The sequence below is a fragment of the Arachis hypogaea genome, chromosome 2 (genome assembly GCF_003086295.3).
Source record: "Arachis hypogaea cultivar Tifrunner chromosome 2, arahy.Tifrunner.gnm2.J5K5, whole genome shotgun sequence".
Taxonomy (NCBI): Eukaryota; Viridiplantae; Streptophyta; class Magnoliopsida; order Fabales; family Fabaceae; genus Arachis; species Arachis hypogaea.
In genome coordinates, this window is record NC_092037.1 from 40857038 (window position 1) to 40876437 (window position 19400).

Consider the following 19400-nt stretch of genomic DNA (forward strand, 5'->3'; position numbering starts at 1 on the left):
ATAATTCAATTCAATTCAATTCTTGGAAGTTGACATATTTTGACCAAGTAGTTGCATTCATTTAGATGGATTGCATGTAGATAGGTTGCATTTAGGTAGTTTACATTGAATAAATGTTGATACCCTTTGCTTCTTTCTTGAGTTTAGTATGAGGACATGCTTAGTTTAAGTGTGGGGAGGTTTGATAAACCCCAATTTTATGGTTTATCTTGTGCTTATTTCAGGAGATTTTATCACATTTTCCCACATTTATTCAATGAAATAGCATGGTTTTATAATTCTTCCCGATTTTGTGCTTAAGTGTAAAAACATGCTTTCTAGGCCCTTAAATTGGTGATTTTGATTCACCTTAATTCTATTCAATGTCTTGATGTGTTTCTTAGTGATTTCAGGTCCATAAGGCAAGTATTGGATGGAAGAAGTGAAGAGAAAAGCATGCAAAGTGGAGAATACATGAGGAAACAAGGATTTGGAATACATCAAAGGACGCGCACGCGTATAAGGCGCGCGCGCACAGAAGTGACGTTGCATGGCGACGCGTACGCGTACATGGCGCGTACGCGTGGATAGAGAAATTGCCAAACGGTGCGAACGCGTACATGACACGTACGCGTCGATGCTCGCATGTGACCCACTTAAAGGCAAAACACTGGGGGCGATTTCTGAGCTGCCCAGGCCCATTCCAACTCACTTCTGAAGCTATTTCATGCAGAATTCAAGCTAGAGCAAAGAGGGGAGCAATTGTTTGTAGTCTTGCATCATGTAGGTTAGTTTCTAGAGAGAGAAGCTCCATCTTCCCTCTAGAATTAGGTTAGGATTAGGTTAATTTCTCTTAGATCTAGATTTGATTACTTGATTCATTTTGTTTCTTCTACAATTTCTTGTTCTACTACTCTAATTCTCTTGGTTCTCTTGTTAATTTTACTTTTACACCTCTTTTATGTTCATGAATGATCATGTTGGATTTGAATCACTTTTAATGCAATTTAATGTTTGATATTCTTTTATTGTTGATTTGAGTTGTGAATTTACTTTTCTTGCAATTGGTAGTTGGTGTATTTATTATTCTTGCACTTTTACCATGCTTTCATTTCATACCCACCAAGTGTTTGATAAAATGCTTGGTTGGATGTTAGAGTAGATTTTGAGCATTCTTGGCTTGGAAAGAGTAATTAGGCCATCTTGAGTCATGAAAATCCAATCTATGTTGGTGATCTAGAGTTGTTAGCTAGTATCATTTCTATTGACGCTAATCATTTGCTAATTCAATTAGTAAGTTGATTAGGACTTTTGGATTGAGATTAGCTAGTCTTATTAGACTTTCTTCGAGTGTGAGGATAATATGATACCTTCCTCCATCATCGGGGATGACGTAATAAGATAAATTCTTGTTATTATTGTGGTATGATTAACTAGTCTTGTTTGACGTTCTCCCTATGTGAAGATGACAAGATACCTTCTTCCAATTGTTGGAGTTGACTAAATAAGATGAATTAATCATTATATGACTAGGATAGAAAGCTTATATTCTCAACCCTTGCCATGAATGTCTCTCTTTATCACTTGCTTTCTTTAATTGCTTGCTTGATTTACTTCTCTTGCCCATTTAATTTCTAGTTCAATTTACTTTTCTTGTCATTTAAATTCTTGCCCCTTTATCAATCAAACCCCCCATAGTACTTCATAGCCAATAATCATGCACTTCATTGAAATTTCTTGTGAGACGACCCAGAGTTTAAATACTTCGGTTAATTTTCATTTGGGGTTTGTACTCGTGACAAAACCAATTTTTAATTTGATGCAAGAATTATTTGTCGGTTTGGACTATACTAACAACGGAAATATTTTGTGGAATTTCAAACCGGTGTAAATTCTTGCCTATCACATACGCTAGTTGGCTTGTTGTAACCCTGTTACCATCCGGAGAAGTTTGGACGGTGTAGGTGGTGGTAGATCAGCCATGGGCGAATGTAGAAGCACTGAGGCCGAAAAAAGAAAAGATCTATATCTTTGGCCCCACGGTGGGTGCCAATTGTTCTTTTATGAATACCTTGGGGGAAACTCAACTCTTGATAGTCGTACCGAAGTATAACTTTTAATGCCGAACTATTAAGTCCTGGAGGTCCGAGCTTTTTTGTCCGAGGATGTATCACGTTTGTAGAGAGAACATGCGAAAATAGGGGTTAGGTACTTGCAAAAGCACTCCGATGCTTAAGTTAGTATTCTGAATTCAATGTGTCTAGAGAAAATACTTTACCTTCTTTACATAGGAAGAGGTGTTTTTTCCATTTTATTGGTCATGATTATTTGTATTAAAAGGCAATCATATTGCATTCGGCTGTTATAATACTCTGCTAGGCGTTTTGTTATAAATTGTGCCGTTAGGGCGAGTTATGACTCATTAAGCCGATTTGTAACGTATAATGCCAAATTATATCTTCGAATTGTAACAGTCATATAAGATATTTTTTATACTTATTTAAGCAGACAAGTGATTTAACTATTCAACCAACCTAAATTGATTTTTTTAATCAGTATATTAAAGAATCATTTGATCCATCCCACCATGATGGAAAAAATAATGAAAAAAATTGTATACTTACTACACAAACTTCAACACAATTATTTGTGCGGCTCTTTTTTAAATAAAAAATCATATTTATTCGTTTAATTCGTTTTTTTTTTAATTTTTACTGTTTTGAGCATTCTATAATTATATGCTGCAAAATAAAGTAAGAAACCACAACGCATTGTTGCAGCACAATAGAAGAATGGCTCAACTAGTATATGTGGGAGACGTGTATTATTTAACTACAAGATTATTATTCTATTCATATGATAAATTAAATATTTAATTTAAAAAAATTAACAATTTAAATTTTTAAATTAAAAATATATATAATTTAAAATTTTAAAATTATCTAAGGAAAAAGTTTAGGGACTAGTAGATTTGTTAAAATTTGGCTAGCATTTAGCGAGCAAAACAAAAATGAATGATTCTTTATCATTAAATAAAATCTCACATCATTAAATACACTATTAATAACTAATTGATGGCTACAACTCACAAAATCTGCTGCTCCTAGCATTTTTCTTATCTAAATAATTAAAATAATTTAAATTATAAATTTTTAACTTAAAAATTAGATGAATATAATTTAAATCAATAATTAAATCCAATCAAATAAAGAAATTTGATAGCTAAAAGAATCTTATATTATCCAGCTCTATCAAAGGCAAAATCTATGCAATGGGTCGAGATTTGTTTCGTTGCTACAGTGCTAGCAGCGAACGCACTATAACGCTTTTCTTCAATTATGTAGCTTTTGACCGTATTATAGTATCTTACTGTAAAACAAAAAAATACTATCTAAAACGATAAAAAAAAATTGAATTTTAACTAAAAAGATAAATATGATTTTTTTATTTATTAAAAGAAAGCATTAATTAAAGTAGCGAGAATCTGGTTAGAATTAATGAAAACCTGAAGGGCAATGACGTAACTTCTCGCAACAAATATGAACGTTTCATGGCGATAATACATGTGTTTCTCCCGTCTGTCTGACACTGACACTAGGTGCCGCTTGTCAATTTAAACGAATTTCCTAATATACCCTCAGTCTTTTCAGTTATTCCGACCTGAAGCTTAAAAATATTGCCCCGCAGTCCCTCACTCTCCGATGATAATAATAATAGTGTAGTAGTAGCAGAAGATTGAATAATGGTAATGGTCCCTGGTTGGTGTTGGAATCCAAAGAAGAAGAACACCACAAACTTGGATCCTGTCTCATACACAAAACCCAGAACCCATTGGTGTTCCTTCTTCTCATCACTTTCACTTTCTTCCTCAAGTTTACTCAGATAACTTTTTTTCTTTTTTGAAAAGCTTGTCTTTTTCAGTCACTGAAATCAAAACCCATTTTGGGACTGCATAATCTTTTTGTGGGGGTTAATTTTTTTATTATTATTATTTTTTTCTAAACCCTTTGGGAATGGCTATTATTTGATCTTAGCTTTAGTTTTTTGAAAACTTATGTGTGATCCCTGAGAAAACCAAGTAGCTCTTTTTTTCTTTTTCTTTTTGTTTTCTTCTTCTTTGTCACAATGACAATGAACTCTTCAACAAAGTTGGATTCAGCTGTGTTTCAGCTCACACCAACTAGAACCAGGTAAAGAGCCATTTCATCAAATTTATTTATTTATTTATTTTACTTCTTGTTGGGGTTCTATTTGTGCCACTTCTTCAGCCAAGAAAGAAATTAAACAATGAAGTTATAGTAAGTTAGATTTTTATTTTTCATTTTTTACTAAAAAGTTAGGATACGTGCTAGTCTTAAAGTAACGATTTAGGGACTGTGATTAAGTGGTCTAGTTCATTTTTTCTATAAACTATAGTGATTTATTTTAATTGGAGCCTCCATATTATTGATAAAATTATGTGGCTGAAATGTGATCAGAAGTGAAGTTATGTAGATATTGATATACTAGCAATGTTGCCGATAAGCTTAAGTGTACTAGAATTTCAGTTTAAGAAACATGCTTTTTCTGATGAATTTATTTTGTTTCTTTAGAAGTTTATGTTATTAATTAGTCCGCGGGAAGCTCACTCAAAACAATGAATAGTATTTGCAACCTGACTAGTTGCTTTGGTTAACTTTTCTTTGAATCAGGTTTGACTTGGTTATAATCACGAATGGAAAGAAGGAGAAGGTTGCGTCGGGTTTGCTCAATCCATTTCTATCCCACTTGAAGGTTGCTCAGGATCAAATTAGCAAGGGTGGTTATTCCATTGTTCTTGTGCCCGACTGCGGCAGTGATGCCGCCTGGTTTACCAAGGGAACTGTTGAAAGGTTTTCCGGAGTCCTGTCGCTCCATTTATTGAATTTGAGATTGGATCATTCATTTAAACAATCTAGTGCCTAGCGTGGATCTGCAATGCCGCCATCTTTAGAGACTCTTTTTTCCTTTCTATTTGTTATATAACCTGTAGATCAAGATTTCCATTTATATCTATGTTCTTACACTTTCTAAAGGAGAGGGAAGTTGTGAAGAAATGGCACTGAAATCATGCTTTTGAAAGTTAAATATATCTAGTGACTTGTAGACAGTTGGAGTACTAAAGTTTTTACCCTTTACAACTTCTTCTAGGTGATAATTAATTTTCATATAAATGAGAATGCTGAACTGATTTTTCTCTGCTCCTGTAGGTTTGTTCGCTTTGTGAACACTCCTGAGATATTGGAACGTGTGTATAATTTAGAGTCTGAAGTCTTACAAATTGAAGAGGCAATAGCAATTCAAGGAAATAATTGTATTGGGATTAGCACGGTATGTAAATAGTTAACATGGTTTCAAATTTGATGACTGCAATCAAAGATCTGCTAAGGTTATTTTGTATTTTTGCAGTTGGAAGAAGAACAAATGAAAAAAGTGGAAAGTGCTGAAGGTACTACCGAAATAACAAGTGTTCTATCACAATTTTTTGCTGAAATTTATTGTTTTTTTAAACTAAAAGAACTTGAGTGCTCTATGCAGGCAATGACATTAATGCAGAGAAATCAATTATAATTTATGAGGTTAGTAGATCTTGAGTTCCTTAATTTCCTTCCCGATTATTATCATCTTATCATAATAAGTCTGTGTATATCTGCCAGTCCGTTACAGAGGGAACTGAAGCAAATGGAAGGACAAAAGCAGAGTCAAAGTAAATTCTATATCTCTTCAAATGCTTTTTCATCTTTTGTATGCAATTCATTACAAAATGGGTAGAAAATTTTCCTAATGATTTTTAGCCCTGACTTGGCATTCTTGAAGGATGGCATCTCTTAAGGTTTCAGGATAGCTGTTTATATATTATCTTAGAGTTCAACTAGGGAGCCAAATTTTTCAGTCAATATTAGCCAATTTTTTTAATACTAAATTCTAAATTCTAAATTTTAAACCCTAAACCGTAAATTATACATTCTGAAACCTAAATTCTAAACCCTAAACCTTCTAAATAATGTGGGGTGAAAAATAAATTTTACAATAAAGAAAAAAAATTGGCTAATGTTGGCTAATCAAAAGTTAGTTCTGTATACTTATTCACTATCTTATATTTCAAATTAAAGCTCAGTTTGGCTGTGAATTCCTCCCTTTGTATTAAGACTTTGAAACATTTGTTAATACATGAATTAAACCTCCGGCTAATCAATTTCTCCGGGTATCTTTGCCTGGCTTAGCACCCTTGAAGGATGTCATCACTCAAGCATTTCTGGATAGAGTTCAGCTGCTGAACATAATGTATTTTGCAGCTTTGTTTGTTATAATAGTCTGAGTGACTGTGTAAAACAGGTTGTTTAGAAGCCAGTTCATATTCATGGTTGTTTTCATTGTTTTGCAATAGAGGTCAGATTTTGAAAGTCCTGGTGACACGTAAGTCAATGCTGCAGAAAGAGCAAGGAATGGCATTTGCACGTGCTTTTGCTGCTGGTTTCGACATTGACTGCCTGCCAGCTTTAATGTCATTTGCTGAATGCTTTGAAGCGTCACGCTTGATGTAAGAACTAAATTTCTTTGGTCTTAAACATACATAATGGTCTTGCTAATGCTAAATCTTGCAATATTTCAGGGATGCATGTAGAAGATTTAAGGCTTTATGGAAAAGAAAACATGAAAGTGGCCAATGGCTTGAAATTGAAGCTGGTGAAGTTACACCTAATCGTACAGACTTCTTTGCTACAAATGCATCAAGCATTATACTTTCCAATACTACCACTAAATCCCATACTGAATTGGAGTCAGGAAGTAATGGGAAAACAAATTCTGGTACCTTCTCTAGCACATTTTGAACTCGTAAAATTCATGCATGATATTGTACCTGACTGAATGCGTATTAGTCATTAGTCATCACACTTTATTACATGCACAAACACATGCCATGCATACTCGTATTTGAACCTAACCGTTCCTTTGAATCTCCAAGAGTCATTCTTCTGAATATAATAAGCAGATGCTCAAAGAATGTAGATGTCGTCGAAATCATTATTATTAGTGACCTCCGAGTGGATTAAGAATAGAAAATCAGTGGAGGAGGATCCATTGTGGACATTTGAGAGCGAGGGTCATGTGGAAGTTATTCAATAGTATAGTGGCTTTGGCTGGGTAAATTGGTGGCATTTTAGATGCTGTGGGCAATATCTGCAAATTTGGTGCCAAGGATTTTTCAATTCTTAGAAGTGTTTGGTTATTGTGGTCTATAGATGGAAGAATTTATTCTGACCAACTTGGGAAAGTTCTTGAAATCTGGTTTCTTGTTTCCTTTAAATGCCCTGAGATTCTTGTTTGTGCATTTTTTCAGTTAATTTTTCAGCTGATCAACGAGCAACAAAAGGTCTCCAAGATAATGTTCATGTCCAGTTTCCACATAATGGTTTTCCCCCTTGGCCCGTTCATTATCTCCCAGGTTCCTTACAAGCTTTTCAGCCGTATCCAGTGCAAGGCATCCCCTACTATCAGACCTATCCAGCAAACAACTCATTTTTGCAGCCAGAGGCTAAGAGATTAAATGCTGATCAAAATATGGGACACAGAAGGCATTCTATGGATAATGGAAACTATAATAATGAATCGGATGCTTTGAATGCAGAATTTTCAATGTTTCAGGATGAAATGAATATGGAAAGGGGAAGTTCTCGGACTGGAGATCAACGAAAGAAAGCTAGCCGATCGAGTAGACAGAAGTCTGGTATGGTGATCATCCGGAACATCAATTACGTAACAAACGCAGAACGGGCTTCAGCTTCTGCTTCTGAAGCTGATGAAGAGACTGAGGAATCTGCAAAGGCTACAAGAGGAAGAGGAATTAGTAATGAGGAATCTTTGAAGAAATTGAGTTCGTATGATAGGGATGATGCTGCAGACTGTGGTGATAAGGAAGCAGAAGGAGGACATTGGCAAGCATTCCAAAATTTGTTATTGAGAGATGTAGATGAAGATAGACATGCCGTTGACCAAGGCATGTTTGAAAAGGTAGATCATATCAGGAGAAAGAAACAGATTGGTGTCAACGATCCCTTAGATTTTGGTGAGAGGGGTATGTGTGAAATTCAAGGAGGTAATGGTGTAGATATGCACACCATTAGCAAGGGATCAATGCGCATGGCTACGTCAACTGATGGTGATTTGTTGTTATCCAAAAGGGCAAGTCAAACTGGTAGTGGCAGGTCTGTGGACGATGTACATTCTCAAGAAACTTCTGGAAGGAAGAATGGTTATAGGAGGGCTGCGAATGAGGATTTCATTGTTAATAAACAAGAAAGTGTGTCTGGTAATGCAAAGTCTTTTTCAGATATGATATCTATCAACGGACACAGTTTTTCAAACAATAAGTTGGAAAGGAGGTTGTTCCATGATGATAGTGATGACTCCTATATAGTGAACTCTAGGTCGGTTGGAGTTAGTGGTGAGAGAAATGCTATGGACATGGACTCGGAGTTCCCAAAGGTGCATAAGAAGAAAGAAAACCTTTCCTGTGAGCCAGATGAATTGAACATGATGCCTGAACGGGGGACAGAAAAGGGTTTGATGGGTTATGGCCCTCTATTAGAATATGAAATGCGGGCCCAACCAAAAGGGCGTGCTTCACAAGATAAGAACAAAGCGGCATTGGCTCAAACCAAACCAGGATCTAAGATGTTGAATAAGGAGAAGAAATCAAGTGTTGGCCCAATTAGGAGAGGAAAAACGAATAAACCGAGTCCATTGGATGATGCACGAGCACGAGCTGAAAGACTTAGAAGCTACAAAGCTGATCTCCAGAAAACGAAGAAAGAGAGGGTACTTAAATTATATTTCCCTTCCATATAATGTTTATGTTACACAATGATATAATTAAAGGCCCAAGCCATGATCATTGACACCATATTCTAGAGTCAGCAATTCTTTTAGTATGTTTTCATTTAGATTGATGGGATAACCATGTTTTCTAAGGATGTTCATCTGTTTCTCAACTCTTTTTGTTTAATTATAAATAAATAGGAAGAGGAAGACAGAAAACGCATAGAAGCTTTAAAGATGGAGAGGCAAAAGAGAATTGCTGCTAGGAGTAGCACCGTCACTGCTAAATCACCAGTGCCATCAAAAGTAACCACCACAAAGCTTCCGACAAAGCTTTCACCAAGCTCAAAATTTAGTGATTCTGAGCCAAGATCATCCTCTCCCTTTCAAAGATTCAGAATTGCTTCCATTGGATGCAATATTTCCCCCGAGGTCTCAAAAACCAGCAAATTAAATGGTGGAAGCTACTCAGCTACAAACAAATTAAGCCGGTCAGCTCCTTCTCTGCCTGATTCTAAGAAGGAAAAGGGGATTGATGGTAGAATTCATACCAAGTCAACAGTGGTGCAAAGTAGAAGATTGTCCGAACCTAAAATGACTAATATTCATCAGACTTCTTTGGCACGGATAAGAACATTGTCGGAACCCAAAATCAGCACCATTCCTCAATCTTCATCGGCACAAATTAGAAGATTGTCAGAACCTAAAATGGGTACCATTCGTCAGAATTCTTTGCAACGAAGTAGAAGATTGTCAGAACCTAAAATAAGTACTATTCGTCCGAGTCCCTCAGTTGAAACACATAACAGTGGCACTAGGACAACAGCAAAGACCAAGGCAGTTAATGTGACCGAAAGCAGAAAGATTTCTGCTATTGTGAACCATGATAAAAGCAAGACTGCAGCCCTCCCGGAACTTAAAATCAGAACTTCTAATGCAAGTGATAGTGTCCAAAACAGATCATCAAGTACAGAGAAGACACAGAAGCTGAATGGTATTAAGTCTTCTATGAATACAGCAGGAACCATGATGAGGAAAAATGAAATTCACAATTCACCCAATGATGATGGAGATGACAATCCCATAATTGAGAAGACTGTTGTGATGCTTGAGTATGAAAAACCACGTGCCCCTGATTTTAGTAACAAGAAGTCTGAAAATAAACCCGTGCCATCAAGGAGACAATATGACAATGATAGAGTAATGGATAAAGCTGAGACGGTGTCAAGTTATGCTCTTGTTACTCCAATTTTACCAATGAGCACTGATATAGTAGATATAGAAAGCTCAGAGAACCAATCACTCTTGCAACCTACAGAGGTATGTCTAATTAGTAATTTAGTAGATTTCATAATGTTAAACTTTCATAAGTAGTTTGAACAGAATTTTCATAAGCATGATCATGACCTCATGAGCATGGTTCTGAATAGATGAATAGTAAATATGATGAATATTACAATCAACTTATCCAGCCAAGAAGATTCCTTGATTTTATTGTGTTATATATATGAGGATCGAAACTGTAGCTAACATTTTCCAATAATTTAAGTTTGCTAAGCAATAGTAACTGTGGATGTGGCATCATAATATCAACACATACTTTGTAGAATTTCTTACTCAATTTAAATTTACAATTCAATGCAGAAAGTGTGTATAGAAGAGCAGCTTATGTTCAATTTTATGACAATTGGAAATTTGCTTATATTTTCTTTTGAATTTCAGATAGGATATGTTACTTTTAGGTATTTTAACTGTATGGTGAAGAAAATTTTAATTTGATTTATCTTCTATAAATATCATGGGAGCAATTCTTCATTTCTCTAAATTTAAATGTCTTATATTCCAAAAATCAGGATAAAAGAGATAACACAGAGAGCAAACCTTCAAAATCATCTAGCATTTGTACTGCTGAGGAACCTTATCATGCCCCATCTGCCCGAGTTTCTTGTTCAGAAGACAGTTGTCCACGGGATTCTGAGCAGGGTAATGCACTTCCAACACGCTTGGAGACTGCATCAACATCAATTGGTGCACGTGTGTCTGATTCCAGAAACTCAATGCTTGAGAAGATTCCCGAAGTGATTGAGAAGCCAGTAAAGGATTCACCGAAAGGTTTGAGAGGGCTGTTAAAGTTTAGAAGAAAAAATCATAGCTTGCCTTCTGGACCCAACATGGAAGCAGATACTGGCAGTGTTGATGGTTCTCAGGCAAACAATGCCGGAACTAATAGTTCCCCAAACCAAGGTAACTTGCTCCTAATGGAGACCTACATTAATGTATTATTGGTAGATAGATACCATATTCGTAAAGCACTTTCTAATATATAGTGCACTACCACTTTGAAGATCCGAATTCAAAGCTAAACAGCACATAACAACTTTGATGTACCCGTAGGGACAAATCATGAGGTCCAAAGCTGACAGTACCTTTAGAGCTAATACAACTTTGGGGTGTCCTTTAAGGGACAAAAATTGTGAGGTTCAATCAGTTAGTTCAAATTTGACAATACCTAAATGAAATGATGGACATCTTCTCTGTGATAAAACATAAAAACACAATATTGGCCTACACTGTCCTTTTCCCCCTCATCTTTTGCCATTGAAGCCTACTCTTAAAGGATAAATCACCATTTTGTTATTCAAAAGATGCTAATTTCATCAAAATAGCATCTGAATGAAAGAAAGGCATTCATGGGCCCCCAATGAGAATGATCAAACATATGTGATCATTTGGGGTCCCCAATATTTAACTAAGTTTGTCAAACTTTTGGGTGGCCAGCCTTTTTCATTCAAGGACTATTTTGTAAGAATTAAAATCTTTTGAGTGCCAACCAACTTGGGTTGGTCGATTGGTCAACTCACTTGTCCACTTAAGCAAGTGTCAGGGGTTTGAATTCCGCCTTATGCATGCAGCAATCCATTGGCCAGCGGCAGACCCTTAGATGGAGCAAAAATTTATTTTACTATTGGAAACTGGAAAGGGTTTTGACTTTAGTGCACGGATATACTTTCTTAAAGATACCCTTCTCATACATTAATTATTTTTTATTTCTCTGTATATTCTTCATATCTGTGTTTTTAATTCGGTGTCTACATAAACCAGTTTCATGAATTCTCTCTCTCCTTTTATGCCTCTTAACAAGAACCAATCTCCCCACTTAGTGGGACAAGGCTTTCTTCTTGTTGTTGTTGTAACAAGAACCAATCTATAGTATTGAACAATCATGATTATGACTTTACAGTGTAACATCTTATAAGAAAAGCCTTTGAATGGTTCTGCCATTCATGTATCCTATGAAACATGTATTTGCCCACCAATCTTTTGAATCTGGGTTACAGAAAGGTTCTTCCTGCTCCTTCTATAACGACACAGTAACGACTTTCTTGCAACGTCAGAAATTCAGAAAATTGTTAGCTTTTGTGAGAATGGTAGATGAGAGTTCCCACTTGACAGAGTTAGGGTTTTACAGCTGTAACAGAAGCAGTAACCTAACTAATCTAGCTAACAAACTTTTAACTAGAGTTAGGGTTAACTAACTATTTGTGGCTAGCACAACTTACTGCTTAAATAGGGTAAACCCCAAAAAATGTATCCAAATTAATTTGTTGCTGAGAAGAATGTCTTCAAATTTTGTTATTTTAAAAACATGACGAAAATATACATCCGTGAATTAAGAAGTTCTACATTGACAGAAAAAAGTGATGTGGCATACAGAACTTTCTGTTTGTCATGTGAGATTTTGACCTACGTTTTTAAATTATTTAAGGACATTTTTGTCGAAATTCAGGATATTTTTGTGAAGGCCAAGATAATTCGGATGTATTTGGTGGTTTACCCGCATAAATATGTACCATAAGAATTTGATTAATATGCTCAAGTTAATCATCATTTCTTTCTATGTTGTTGTCTTAGTTACTTTGATGTCGGGCGACGAAGCACAATCGACCAGCGTAACGCCTCAGAAGTGTAAGCATTGCTTTCTCTTTCCTTTTTTGTTGTTGTTTTCTGTCGTCAATATTCTGAAGGTGGGCATGAGAAAATTCTTGTGCAGCTTCGCGATCATTCTCGTTGTTATCAGCATTCCGAAGCAAGAGCGGCGAGAAAAAGATAATGATGGCTTAATAGAAGTTGGTGCTGATGTTACTCAATGTAGCCATTACACGATTCGTTCCATTTGTCGTTTTCTTCTTTCAACTTTTCGGTCTCAAGGTTCTGCAGGTTATTGCTGTAGCAGAAAATATCATCTATAACATGTTGCTGCAAAATTAATCTTTGTAGATTCATGCTTCCTTGTTCATATGTCAGTCAAATTTGTATATCCTAAACCTACTCTATCAATAAACCATGGCATTAGTCCACCACCTTGGTTAATAAGGAAAATTAGTCTTAAAGAACCATTAAAGAGATTTAATTATTAAAAAAGGATTTAGTAAGAAAATTATTGAAAATGATTAATTTTTATAATAAAGGACACTCTATTATACAGATTAAAATAAAGAATTCATTCAATATTTTGGGGTTTTCTATAATTGAAGGAAAAAAAAGTAAAACAATTAACAATTAACAATAGTTTTGATGGAAGTTTTAAAAAAAAAAGCCCGTAAGTCACATCTTTTAAATTTTGAACTTTACTTTAAAGAATAACATGTAATTTTTCATAATTTATTTCATAGGTGGAAATTAAAAAATATATATAAAAAAAATCATTTAAGAATAAAAAATTATATTTTACCTTTTAAAATTTAAAAATTTCAAATTCAAACCACATTAATAATAGTAACAATGTGTCACACTTTCATGTCTCTTAGTCTTTCAATTGTATTTGTACTCTTATTAGGCCCGTGGTTCTTCACTTCTTTGTGTTCATTTGGAAAGTTTTAAAAGTTATTTTTTAAATTTTTAATTTATAAAAAGTAGTAATATTAATATTTGGTGTAATTTTAAAAATTAAATTATAGCTTCTAAAAATTTTTTTAAATACTTAAAGAAAAGTTAAAAAAAATAATTTCTCTCATAATAAAAATTTTTTTATCATATTTTTTTAAAATAAACACTTTTAGAACTAAAAAACTAAACACAAAATAATTTATTTATAAGTTACTTTTAATATAAACCTTTATTATTTAAATTATTTAAAAAAAAATTTAATTAAGTTATTTATCCAAACAACCTTTGGCTATATAGTAACCGGCGAGCCTCTAGTTAGAGCTTTTGTTTATGAGAATGGCCATGTTTTAGATGTTGGTGTTTACATTGTCCACACTTAATAAAAACTAGTGTAAGACTCGCGCCGCACAGGCTAAATATTAATCAATTATAAAATTTTACTTTTACTTATTTATTAATATTAATATTAATAGTTATTTTTAATTTGGAAAAGTTTTCGTATATAAAAATCAATTGTATAATGTATAAGATTGTTTCATCATCTGCTTTTTATAGGCCTAAATAATTTTATTATTTTTGTAGTTTATATTAGCAGATTTCACTTAAATGTAAAAGCTATTATGTTTATGTTAAAATAAATGTGATTACACTTTGTTACTATCATACAACCTAAAGAAAAAAAAAATTAAAACTTAACGTATAAATGGTTTATATTGTAATTACACAAATAACGAATATTAAATGACATTTAATTATATTATTAGACTCTTAGTATATATTCTGCACTATATATATGTCATGCACTTAATCTACTTTATTATATTTATATATAATTTGTTTATAAAAATATTAATATATATTTATTAAAAGAATTAATTTACTTAAGAGTATAAAAAAATTAATATAGTTAATATTCTTTAATATTTTAGTTTACATTAATTTATATTTTTTTAATAATTTTTTTAAATGGTAACCTTTGAAATACATTTTAACTAAATTTAAAATAAAAAGATAAATTAAATATTATGTAAAGTCAAAATATTTTCTCAGTATATTTTTCATTCTTCGCGCATATTGTTTCATAAATCTATTTTATTTTTTTCTTAATCTATGCGCAAAGGAGTTCATATATGAATAACAAAATTGTTCGCACGTTGCACGAATTGAATGGTTAATATTCTTTTATTATATTAATATTTAATCTAATTACAAAAAATAATTATATAAAAAATTTAGAATGGTTAATATTAATTTGTATGTTTTTAATATTTTTTTCATATAAAAATTTTAGAGCATATTTAACTAATTTAAAAAAGATTTAATTATTCTATTGGTTTTTATAGTTTTGCAAAATTTTTAATTAGGTCTTTATACTTTTTTTTCTTTTAATTGGGTCTCTGCACCAAATTTTTTTTCAATTTGGTCTTTTTTGACAGTAATTGGCTTAATTTTATAGGGACCCAACTAAAAAAAAATTAGTATAGGAACCCAAATAAAAGAAAAAAAAATAGGGACCCAATTAAAAAAAAATTGGTGCAAGGACTCAATTAAAAGGAAAAAATGTATAGGGACCTAATTAAAAATTTTGCGAAATTATAGAGACCAACAGAGTAATTAAACCTGTACAAAAATAAATAAGTAAATATGTGCTGTTATATAAAGAAAAAATAAATTATTGAGATTATTTCTCCGAGTTAATACTCAAATTGGCCCCTGAAAATTGACCTCTGACTCAATTTAGCCCTCAAAGTTTCAATTGACTTTAAATGTACCCTGAAATTTTGCCTCGAGCCTCAATTTGGCCCTTCTGGCGTTTTTCGTCACCGGAGAGCTGACCTGGCAAATTTAAATGACACTTGGCAGTCTCAAAACGACGCCGTTTTACTGTTGGCGCCAAAGTTGTTAGAAACAACGTCGTATCCCTTAGGAAGGGGTTAAGTGAAAATCTAAACACTAACCACTCCAAAGGTGAGACTGAGTTGACCCTTTCTCTTCCTCCACTTCCTCTCGTTTTCCTTCCCGTGAGAGAATCACCATGGATGTCACAGTAACGGAGCTTTGAAACTTTTCTTACTTCTTTCTACCCCCATTGTGAAGATTAATTACCTGGGAGTCATCTTTTGAAAAACAGGTTAGTAACAAAATTGATGCTCTCAACTATCGTGCTCTGTTTTTATGAAAATGTTGGTTGTGTGGTGTTTTTCATTTTTTTCACCTTACTTGATCAGTGAAACTTTGGGAGAATGTGGTTGATTATGATTGTTGATGATGATAGAATTTCTGTATGTTAGGGTTTAATTTTTTTGCATGTGTGTGACTGTGATCAACCGAAGCGTTCAATCCTTTATCCGTTTGAGCAGTCTTTAATTCTTCATATTCCATTTTAAAATAACAATTATACTCCTTCATATCCCATTTTAATTTAATTGTTGATTGGATAATTTCTTGTAAAAATAAAATATTTTCTGTACTGAACATTGTATGCATCAATGACCACCATGAATGTTTAAGTGATAATCATGAACTGAGGATTTTATATTTTGGCCAGTCATTGCAGTGTATTTAACTTTTGATTATTGTTTCGTTAACAGAGTTTATGCTAATTTTTTTCATTATGTTCGTCTTGTTCTAGATATTCTTTTTTTCCCTTATCTTGGCATAGTTTTCTACGGATCCTTATCACATTAAAAAAGGAGCTTGTTTCCATATTTTCATCTAATGTAGTAGAACACATAAATTGCTAATATAGGACAATTCTTAAAACATTTGTACAATACAGGGACTTAATTAGAAATGTTTAAGCTGCAAGTATCTAATTGAAAATTTTGATTTAAGAACTTGATTACGAACTTTTAAACCATAGAAAATTAATTGAAATTTAGTGAAACTATAGAAATTTTTAGAATAATTATACCTTTTCCATTTCTGTGATTCTAAATACCATTCTTTTTAGCTTTATGATGATTATGCTATGTTAAGTATCAATAGTCTAACATATTAGACTAATTCTAATGCATACTATTTTGTACAACAGGTTTCAGGATCAATTTTTTTCCTAGGGGATTATTTTGCAATAAATCTAGCAACTGTTCCTACTTGTAGAGTGAACGAGTGATCATAAGAGGCAGGCTCTCATAAAACTCGAGTGGTTCTTCCACTTACACAATCTGATCTGAAATTGGGTTTCAGTTTTACATAAAAATTTCTACAAAGATTATCAATCTGGAGTGGAGATGAAGATTATCAAAGATTTGAGATCCATGGTTGGCCTACCAACATGGCTGTTGACTTGGGAAAGAGCATATGCATTTGTAGGTTTTGGCAAATAACAGGTACTGAGGTAGCCAATAATTGCTTAAACATAGTTTGGATTAGATAGTGAGTGGTTTGTATTCATTTAATTAAACATAATTTAGATTAGATAGTGACTGGTTTGTATTCATTTAGGTGTTTTTATTTGTTTCACTATGTTTTATGTCTCTGGTGATTAGTCTCTATTTAAATAGATTGTTGGATACTGTTTCATAACATCTGTCCTTGTAGGAATGCCGTGTGTCCATGCATGTACAGCCATCTCCAAGATAAATCGAAATCCTGAGGATTTTTGTCATCATTGGCTGACCATGGAAGCTTATAGAGATACCTACAAGCACTCTCTCAATCCAATACCCAGACAAGATCTTTGGGAGAGAAGTGAACAAAATAGGCCTCATGCACCTAAAATGAAGCGAAAGACAGGGCCAATAACCCAAAAAAGACGGAAGGATGCTGATGAAGAGTCATCTAGTATTAAGAAGTCAAAAACTGAAACCAAGTTGAAGAGGAAATACAAAGAATTCACATGTACTTACTGTGGTACGAGAGGGCATACAAAGAGGAGTTGTGCTCATAGGAAAGCTGATGACCTTGCTAGTGCCCTTGTTAATGCAGCAGCGGCTGTTGTTGCAAAAGAAAAAGGTTCTAAGGCTGGAGAGGGTACAGATCTAGCAAACGCTGCTACTACTAACACCCAAGCTGCTGAGATTAATGAAAATGCTTCATTAGCACCACGTCAAGCTATTGCTGATGCAAATGCTTCAGAGATTGTACTCACCCAACCCACTTACTCACAGCCAGAAAATCAGGAACAGGTAGTGTTTGGTTTCTAATATTTGATTAACTGTTAACTGGTTTATATTGATTTATAATACACGAGTAAATATTGGGTAGATCTAACTGATTGATACTATTTGATAACAAATTGATTGGTTTTTGTTGGGTTGTATTGGTCACTATTTCTGTTCACAATTTTACTAGGTCCCTCCATCAGACCCATCTCCACCTCCACAACAGGTGACAAGGCCTCAAAAGTTGCAATCTAAGAGAAAAACAACTTTCAATGTGGACCCAATGTAAGGAGCAAATTCTGGGACAGCTGCACGCTTGGCAGAGTTTATGACATTCGTCCCCACCCCAGGCTTCAAACCACCAACAACAAAATAGAAACTGCTTTGTAATGTTGACTAGAAGTTGTGTAGAACATATTTTGTAGAGAGCATTTGATCAAACTATGCTCTTTTGATATTTTGTTACTATGTTATGTAGAGTAATCTGTTTTGGTTTAAGATATTTGAAACTATGTTATCTATGGTATCTAAGGTATGATACAGATACTGCTGTTGATAATGCTGTGATATTGACAATGATTAATGACTATGAATTACTTAATGAATTACTTATTTCTGGGTCTTATGTCAAGTGCAAGAACCACACAAGGTTCTATTAGATTTTCTTTTGTCATAACATCTCATCTATTTATATCTTTTTCACAAGTGAACTATACACTTAAATTTATTCACTAATGAAAGTGCATACTACATATATAGTTATTAGAGCCAGCTCATGATCTTGTCTTCATATACAGACTCATAGCAGCTTCATATATAATCTCAGTTTTAAAGAATTTTACAGGATATAACATTAGCAAAGAGAACATAAAATTTCATTTCTATTTTCTCATTAAATACATAACAATGCTTCATTCAAATAACTGATATACAATTACATATATTTGATCACACCTAATCCGCAAGCTACAATCACAATTCTAAAAATAATAACAAACACAGACAACATAATATTCCACATTTTTAATATTCTATTTTCAGCTTCAACTACACTAATTTTCCATCCCATAGATATTTTTCAATGGTCTTCACTAACTGAACTTTCATTTCTGCCAACTATGGCTTCTTCTTTTTCAACATCTCCCCATTTAAAAAAGACACACCATCTCTTACCGGTAGTTTACAACACAAAAAATCCAAAAAAAATTGAGAGGAAGAACAGCTACAAAATCAACAAGCATTTGAGAAATAAGACACACAATTAACTTGCAATAATTCAACCAACTCACATTATAGTTAGAGCATCCATAGAATGGTCTTTCTGGATTGGAATCCGTCCCAGACCACCGAAGAATAGGACGCAACCCACAACCGCACCAATGCGGAACCTTCCCACCTCTGTCACCGTGTGCGTTCTTCACCCAGCCACTATGCGAACAAGCTCTACCAGAACTACCTGAGCTTTGACTGCTGCTTCGCAACATTCTTCTCACCTCTTTGAGACACTCTTCGATTTGGAGAAATTGGAAGTTCTAGGTTTTATTTGAAATTTTTAGGGGTTAAATTAAAGCCTTCAAACATTTTGCCATT

The 19400-nt window shown here is 33.8% G+C and overlaps 1 protein-coding gene across 2 annotated transcripts; it reads left to right on the forward strand.

Moving 5' to 3' along the window:
* Positions 1–3454: 3454 nt before the first annotated feature.
* LOC112724395 (COP1-interacting protein 7) lies at positions 3455–13197 on the forward strand. 2 transcript variants are annotated; one of them, XM_025775410.3, is made up of 13 exons: positions 3455–4169; positions 4671–4850; positions 5208–5328; positions 5407–5446; positions 5536–5576; positions 5655–5704; positions 6386–6538; positions 6611–6807; positions 7340–8817; positions 9019–10137; positions 10671–11061; positions 12730–12783; positions 12869–13197. In XM_025775410.3, the coding sequence occupies exons 1-13, from the start codon at positions 4105–4107 to the stop codon at positions 12937–12939; spliced, it is 3960 nt and encodes a 1319-aa protein (XP_025631195.1). In that variant the 5' UTR covers positions 3455–4104; the 3' UTR covers positions 12940–13197. The 2 variants fall into 2 exon arrangements, with proteins under 2 accessions (XP_025631195.1, XP_029147752.1); XM_029291919.2 differs by having other exon boundaries at positions 3713–4169; positions 6432–6538.
* Positions 13198–19400: the final 6203 nt, after the last annotated feature.